This window comes from Haemorhous mexicanus, chromosome 10, assembly GCF_027477595.1.
Source record: "Haemorhous mexicanus isolate bHaeMex1 chromosome 10, bHaeMex1.pri, whole genome shotgun sequence".
NCBI lineage: Eukaryota > Metazoa > Chordata > Aves > Passeriformes > Fringillidae > Haemorhous > Haemorhous mexicanus.
The window spans coordinates 14,660,744-14,668,384 of NC_082350.1; the positions used below are offsets into that span (position 1 = coordinate 14,660,744).

Below are 7,641 nucleotides of genomic sequence, written 5' to 3' on the forward strand. Positions count from 1 at the left end.
GGGCCCTTGGCAGCAGCGCGGCCGATGGCTGTGGACAGCCGGCCGGGGGCTGTGCCGCCGAAGGGCCGGGTCCCGGCCGCGGCGTGCGGGCGGCGTGCGGCCGCGGCTGCCGGCCCCGCCGCCTGCCAGCGGGGGCCGGGCGCGCTCGTGTGCGGCGGCAGCGGCGCGCTCCCTCCCGCGCTCCCCACACCGCTGGCAGCCCGCCACCGCGCCGGGGGTTCGCTCCTTTCTCACGACCTCTCAGGTTCCTGAGCTCATCTGGGAGCTATTCATTTCCTGCCAGAAAACAGCCTTGCCTGCTAAAAAAACCACCTTGGCCGCAGAGCGGCCCAGGGCTTGGTACGAGGGCTCTCCCGGCTTAAATCATAAAGCTCCGGCTGTCTGGCTGGAATCAAAGGCAGGGCGGGCGTGGGGGGGCGCGGGGGCCTGTGCCATATGGTAGCACTTAAGAGCCAAGGAGGAAGCAAGGAGGGGCTTTTGCACCGCTCACGAGGAGTGTGGGAAAAGTTAATTGACTTTAATGACAGGTTTCCCGGGACGGCAGCAGCAGCAGATGGAAGGGAGCTACGGGGATGCGAGGGGCAGCCGGGGCTGTAAGCTCCGTGGTGGGTGGGAGGCAAGGCAGGGTGCTGGGAAGGCAGGAAAAGCCCCCTGTACATGGACCCCCGTGCAGGTGCACTGCAGGCAGAGATTGGAGCACTGCTCCTTCCAGCTCAGCACCCTTGGGTCTGCAAATGCACCCAAAGGATTGTGGCAAAGTGCTGACCAACCCAAGAATGGTCATGAGAGAGAAAGACCTGCCTCCAGCCCTTCCCAGGATCCTCTCCACTGGCAGACAGAGCTCAGCAAGGTGCCCGGGGAAGCCAACAGGAGCTGCATCCCATCTGGCAGCATTAAGTCCAGTCCCTTTTCCTACCTGTCCTGAACAGTCCCCGTGCAGGGTCATAGCTCAGCCTGTACCTTCCGTGACACTTCTCCCTTACTCTTTCCTGCTCATCCCACAGCATCAGTTTAAAGGCATTTGCTGCACCTGAAGGAGAATTCCCACACACAATGATCCACAGACCCACAGCCTGCATTTGTCATCCCAATTTGTCATGGACTCAGTGAACTGGCACCAAGAGCACGGCTCTTGGGAATTGCTCTGATCCCCTTAAAGCTCAAAAACTCAAGCAGATCTCTCATGTCAACAGGCTGTGGGATAGAGTAAACAGAGAAAGCTTTGGAGAAACCGGCCCAAGCATGCCGTATCTGCTTTATACTAGGCTATTTAAACTCCATTAGCAAATAGGTTCATCTTGTCTTTCACTCTGGGATCTGCTGTATGTTCTCCATTAGCCTACAGCAGAGTCTCTCTTTTCTAATGTGCTTTCCAAACCAACTGCTTCAGCAGAAAAGGAAGACTCTGCTCATATGGAACAGCATTCACTCTTATAGGTGATGCATGACTTGTCTACATCAGCTCCACACAAGCCATCCAGCAACAGGAGTTGGTCTGATGCAATTCTGAGACAGGTCCTGTGAGCACTTTTCTGAACACAAGGTGGGCTCACTCCTACCCCCTGAACCTCCAGTGCAGAAAGGTGACACTCTGGCTGTTGAAAGGGAAAGAAAGCTCAGCCACTGCCTATCCCAGGCACATACCAACCCTCTTCCCAGGATGCATTTTCAGATCAGGTGAATATGTTTCTTTACCAGGAGCAAAGCTGGGGAGTCAAACCCCAGCAGGTTTAATCCATCTGGTCTCACTCTCCCCAGCTTTCTTTTCCCCAGCACCTGGATACAGTCAAGCACCTGGCTGATCCCGACAAAATCCAACAGGCTTTTGCAGCAGGATTTGGACAGAAACCCCAGTGGATCCTGGCACATCTTAAAGCTGTCCGCTCTGAGTTAGGACTTGTTAAGAAGGGCCATGCAAGCTGTAACCTGAGACTGCTGCTTGCCACTATCTATGGCTTGCATCTTGCCTGGAAACGGGGCATCCTCAAGTCACAGGGGTCAGCTGCAGCTCTTGATTACAGAGTCCTTGCAGCCCCACATCACTCCCTCGACCACGTGTTTTCCATATAACAGCAGAGGAAATGCCCAACTCTATCAAAACCACATGCAAAGCATTAATCACCAAGCAGAGCTTGGCTGCTGCTCAGGGTTGGGAACAGCTCTATGCTTTTAAGTCCAGGTGGAGGTGGTGCCCAGCGCCTGCTGCAGCCCATCAGCCAGGAGACAGGAGTACTCGTGTCAGGCTTGCCCTGCGGAGAGCCACTGCTTTTGTAACTCGAGAAGCTGGCAGGCACCGCTCTCTCAATCAACTGACTGGAGTCACTTGCAATTTACACAACAACCTGGGAAGCAGGCTCCTCCGGGTTCAGGGCAGCAGGCTCACCCGGGCAGCTCCATGTCTTGCTTTACCACACCAACTCCATCAGCCCGAGGTGCCAGAACAGAGCAGAGGTGAGTCCCACAGCACATTCACCAGCTCTGCAAATACAAGCTCCTTTTAACAAGTCTGATTAATTGAGCTGCTCCCAAAGAAGCAGTAATTACATCTGCCCCAGGGCAGGGAGAGGGGCCAGGTGATTTCACAAGACAGAGGGGACAGAGGGTCTGAGAGACAGCTCCAGCCTGGCAAACAGGACAAGGCAGCCTGGAGCAGCAAGATCCACAGGCAGCCAGGAACTGGGGTCCCTCCTATGCACACATGCCAGAGCTCAAATTTTCTCCAAAGGCCTTCCAAAATGGAAGGGAAACTTTTATTTTAAGAGCATTCAAAAAAAAAAAAAAAAAAAAACCCAAAAAAAAAAACCCCAACCAAAAACAAACCCCCAGTCTTTGGTGTCACATAAGGAAAGGGAGGAAAGGAAGAAAAAAAGATCTCGTGTAAAACACGAAACACTGTCAAGGGACTGCTATGGTACAAAGGCACAATCCAATATGAACATATAATCTATGTACAGCCGTGCCAGCAGCACGGGGTGCATTGCCAAGTCCAGTCCGGTGCCCACCACCCTCACCAGGGTCTCCAGACTGAGTCGGCCGTGCCAGGTGGTGGGCCTGGCGGTGAGGCAGCAGTGGCAGCTGTGGGTGGGCCGCCATACAGAGGCAGCACAGCTCCACCAGGAGCAAAGGCAGTGCTGGGGATGAGGAAGGCGAACTGCCCATCAGAGGCTGGCAGCAGCTGGAAGCCACCATACACCTTGGCAGCATCGGCACCCGGCTTGCAGGGCATGCCCGGGAGTGGCCCCACGCCCCCACCTGGAGGAACCAGGGGTGGCCCAAAGGCTGCGGCTGGTGGCAACGGGGGCGGCGGGGGGGGCGCAGGGTAGTTCATGGTGTTGATCTGGGTCATGCAGCTGGCCAGGTGGCCCAGGAGCCGGGTGCGCACCTCAGTGTTGACACCCTCGCAGGTGGAGAGGAACCGCGTCACCTCGTTCATGCACTCGCTGAAGCCGGCTCGGTACTTGCCCAGGACTGTGGGGTCTGTGCTCAGGGCAGCTGTGGGAGGAGACAGGCACACAGCAGTCAGCAGGCTCCACAGGGAAGAGAGGTGCACAGCCTAGCAGCATTGCATCCTACAACCCCTCTGAGCTAGGAATCCAGATGGAGAAAGCAGCCCCTCTGGCAGTATGTCTTGTGTTCCCAAGCACCAAGATTTCAGACAGAGCACAGCCCCTCTGCTACCAAGTCCACCAGCACCAGGGACCCAGGTGGGGAACAGGTAAGTCCCAAGAACCTCATTATGTCCCATATACCAGACACCCAGGTTGGAAACACAGGTCCTCCAGTGGCTCTTGTGCCTCTCACACCCCCAAAACGGACTCACGTGCAGGGCACAGCTCTGCTAACAGAGGGTACGCAAGCTGGGACTGCAGCCCTCCATGTGCCCTCCAGTACCAGAAATGCACAAACAACACAGTGACCTTCCTAGCATCTCCTTATTGGGGATACTATCACAAAACATTATGACCCTCACCACCCCCCAGTAGCAGGGATGGAGCACGGTGTCCCCCATGAAAACAGGATTCAGGTGTGGAGCCACTGGCACCAAGAACACAGGTACAGAACACACGACCCTTCCCTCCACCGCTCCCCGGGGATGCAGAGCCTGGTGATCCTGCTATCCCCTCTACCGAGCAGGAAGGCCGAGTGTATGATGCCCCCGGATTGCAGGCAGTGCCACTCCAGCGCCCTCTCTCCGGTTCCCCCTCGGGACTCACCAGTCATCTGGGCTCGCTGGAGGCTCCGCAGGTGCTTGACGGTCATCTCCAGAATGTCGGCTTTCTCCAGCTTGGAATGCCGGGAGCTCTGCGGGAACAGGCGGGGCTCAGACCGGCCCGGCAGAGCCGTTTGCCCCCGCACCCCCCGCCCCGACCCCCCTGCGCTTACATCCTTCTTCAGCGCGTCTAGGATGAGCGTCTTCAGCTGCCCTAGGCTCTCGTTGATGCGCGCCCGCCGCCGCTTTTCCATGATGGGCTTGGAGGACTACAAGAGAGGCGACAGTCAGCGTCCGGCACGGCTCCGCACGGCGCTGCCCGTTCCGTCCCATCCCGTCCCGGCCGCCCTTACCTTGCGATGCTCCGCCGCCGTCTTCGGCTTGTCGGGCGTCGCATTGACGCTGGCGGGGGTGGCGGCCACCGGCGAGGCGCTGCTCTTCTCCATCAGGTCGGCCGGCATGGTGCGCGGCCGGGAAGAGGCGCACCGCGGCAGTGGGGGCCGGGCCGTGCCGGGCCGTGCTGTGAGGGAGCGCTCGGGGCGGCGGCGGCAGGGCCGGCGGGGCGCGGGTGCCGCGCGCCCTTGGCCGCCCCTACTTATATAGCGCGCGCCGCACGCGCGCGGCTCGTGTGAAACGTCCCCCGCCGCCGTTCCCACACTCGCGCCCAGCCAATGGGCGCCGCCCGCACGCGGCCCCGCTCGTGGACGGCGCCCGCCCATTGGCTGCGCGCCGCGCGGCGGCCGCCGGCCAATGGCGCGGGGCGGGCGGCCGCGGTTTAACCCCTTGGGCACCGCCCGCGGCGGGGGGGGGCGCGGGGAGTGCCGCGCTAATTACCGGGTTAATTGGCGCCCGTGGCAGGCGCGGCCCCGCCCGCTCCCCTCGGGGACCGTCGGCCCCGGGGCGGGCTGCGCTGTGGGGGGCCGCGGCCCTCCGGGGTGATGGCCGGGACGCGGCGGGCCGGGCCCAGCTGTGGTGGCCGGAGCGCAGCTACTGTGTGCGGGGGCTGCGGCGAACCGCGGGGCGCGCTGCGGCGGCTGCGACCTCCTACGGTGCCCGCAGCATTGCTGCGGTCGCCCAGATCTCCCCAGGGCAACCCGAGTCTCCCCACAGCAGACCCGGTCACCCCCCGGTCGCCCAGGTGTCCCCACGCCCGCCCGGGCAATGCCACGCGGTGCTGCCCCTGCCCCCGCAGGTGTGCCCGGGGCTGGGCAGGGCCGGTGCCCGGAGCAGCGCGGGGCACGGGGCAGGTGTGCGGTGCCACACTCGGGCCCGAGGGCGGTGGCCGCCGCGGGTTCTGCTGCCCGGCTCGGACGCGGTGGTGCGTGCGCTGACATTGGGGACACAGGCGAAACCGCGGGGAGGGAGGTGCCTGTCCCCCGCGCCTGGCCCAGCCGCCCTGCTGCCACCTCCGGCTGGTTTGGACAGTTTGTGGGTTACTTTAAAAAAAGGCAAAAAAAAAAAAAAAAAAAAGTATTTTGCCTGGGGACTTGAATCCTTTTTTTCTCCCCTCCGCTTGACTGACTTTCTCACACTCCTATTCCCATAGTCTGCCAGCTAGGCCTGAGTCATCCTGCCAAGAACTAGACCTGGCCTATTCAAAAATGTGCTCACTCGCTCTTTCTCTGTCTCTCTCTCTCTCTTTTTTTTTTTTTTTTTTTTTTTTTTTGAGTATACACAGTAATGTTCTTCCACCTCCTCTTGTACCTGATCTGCACCTGTACAGGGCCAATCCCACACGTATCACCCGATCTTGCCTTTTCAGAGACCGTGAGAAAAATAAAGTTCAAGAAAGAAGAGACATGTTTGCAGATCTCACCGGTGCAAAGCCCTGGTCCCTGCAGAGGCTTGCCTGCTGAGCCTTCAGAGTTTAAAAAAAGAAAAATAAATAAAAGGGAGAGTGTCATGTTTAAAACTGCGGAAAAGTACAAATCCAGGCTTTCTTTTAGCTCCTTGATGGAGCCACAAGCCCTTTGAGTTAAAAAAAAAAAAAAAAAAAAAAAAAAAAAAAAAAAAAAAAGCAGCCTTCAGCGTGCAAGGTTTAACTTCAGATGAACAATATTTGACATAAGTTTCAATTATCTAGGCAGCTGGACAAACTCGAGTGAGGAAAAGACCGAGACTGCACTGGGAAGTCAGTGCCGAAAAGCACTTTCACACTCATCTTCATGGGGAAATCGGAGACAACACATTAGTGTGAAAACTGCAGTCAGTTTTTGGAGAGCTGAGAAACTCTCCGCTGGATCAATATTTCTTCTAGTGCTGATATTTGCATGTATTGGTGGGGAAGAAAGTTATGACAATTACTGAGCCGGTGTTCCCTGTCCCTCCTGCGGGGATTTGCAAAGGGCTGAGGAAACCCGGCGCTGGGCAGCCCGGTCCCTCCCGGCCGGAGTGAGAACAGGCTGCAATTATGTCTGTGTTTGTGGCAGCCCAGGAGCTGCAAACCGCCTGTAATTGCCGGCAACAGGTCGGTGTCTCTGTGGGACGAGAGCGGGGCAGGCAGAAAGAACAGGCTGTCATTAGGGGTTGCCAGCCCTCGCCCACACCTGGGAATGGCCTGGCAGCAGCTCCCCTTGCTGAGCTCGCTCCCTGCCCGCTGCAGAGCCTGCAGGGTGCCTGTTCCTTCTGGGGTGTGCGAGAGCCGGGCTGCGGGGACTGCGCCTCCAAAAGCGTCTGCTTCGGCAGAGCCTTCTCAGGTGCACCAGTGAGTGCTGCCCGGGCAGCGGGACAGCGACACTGGTGTGCCCCTGCTGCACATCTCCTGCTCCGCCTGCTGCTGCCAAATGCCTTCATGTGCAAGGGTTGTGATCTCCAAGCGGAAGCACGTATACTTGTGAATTCCCCGGGGATCAGGAGAGGAAGGGGAGGATTTGCATGGAAGGATGTCTCTGGAAGTGAAATGGCTGAGGCCAAGTTTAGGCTGGAAGGCGGTGGTGAGGAAGTTTTTAACTGCTGAGGGGATCTGGAACAGATCCCCTGGGCATCTCTAGCCCTGCCTTCTCTTGTGAAAGAGGTGTCAAGGTGGGGGGTGAAACCCTGAGATGAGGGACTGCCCCAGGGGCTGGGATGTCCCTTGTCCCACAGTCCTCCCAAAATGTTTTTGCTTTGCTCGGGCAGTCATCTTGGATTACAATTTGGGAATTGTCCAAAACAGTTTTGGGAAGAACCTTTAGACAATGCATTAGGACTTTACTGACTGGCAGAACATCTTGGAGGAAAAATGTGTTGGCAAGAAAATTTAGAGTAGTCCTGGGCACGGGCCCAGGGGTAGGAAGGAATAAAATAGGATGCTGCTGCTGGTGCAGCACACAGGAGGTGAGGAGGTGGCAGGGTTGGCTGTGCCTGCTCTCTGGTCCTTTAGGAAGCAGCCAAGATGAGCAAAATGTGCTTCTAGAGATCCAAGTGTTTTAATATCCAAAGCTTGAAGGATC

At 58.0% G+C, this 7,641-nt stretch overlaps 1 protein-coding gene across 1 annotated transcript; it reads right to left on the reverse strand.

Annotated features, from left to right (window-relative positions):
- Window positions 1–496: 496 nt before the first annotated feature.
- HES1 (hes family bHLH transcription factor 1) lies at window positions 497–4,787 on the reverse strand. Its single transcript, XM_059855457.1, has 4 exons — window positions 4,564–4,787; window positions 4,384–4,479; window positions 4,215–4,302; window positions 497–3,492 (listed from the first exon to the last, which is right to left on the reverse strand). Exons 1-4 carry the CDS (start codon window positions 4,669–4,671, stop codon window positions 3,008–3,010), a joined length of 777 nt encoding a protein of 258 aa, XP_059711440.1. The 5' UTR covers window positions 4,672–4,787; the 3' UTR covers window positions 497–3,007.
- Window positions 4,788–7,641: the final 2,854 nt, after the last annotated feature.

Excerpts from the sequence above, each read along its gene's own strand:
- HES1 (XM_059855457.1), bottom strand. The coding sequence starts at position 4,671 with ATGCCGGCCGACCTGATGGAGAAGAGCAGCGCCTCGCCGGTGGCCGCC. Across the intron at positions 4,303-4,383 it reads TAGACGCGCTGAAGAAGGAT|AGCTCCCGGCATTCCAAGCT; the intron begins GTAAGCGCAGGG and ends CTGTTCCCGCAG. Across the intron at positions 3,493-4,214 it reads CCAGCGAGCCCAGATGACTG|CTGCCCTGAGCACAGACCCC; the intron begins GTGAGTCCCGAG and ends CTCCTCCCACAG.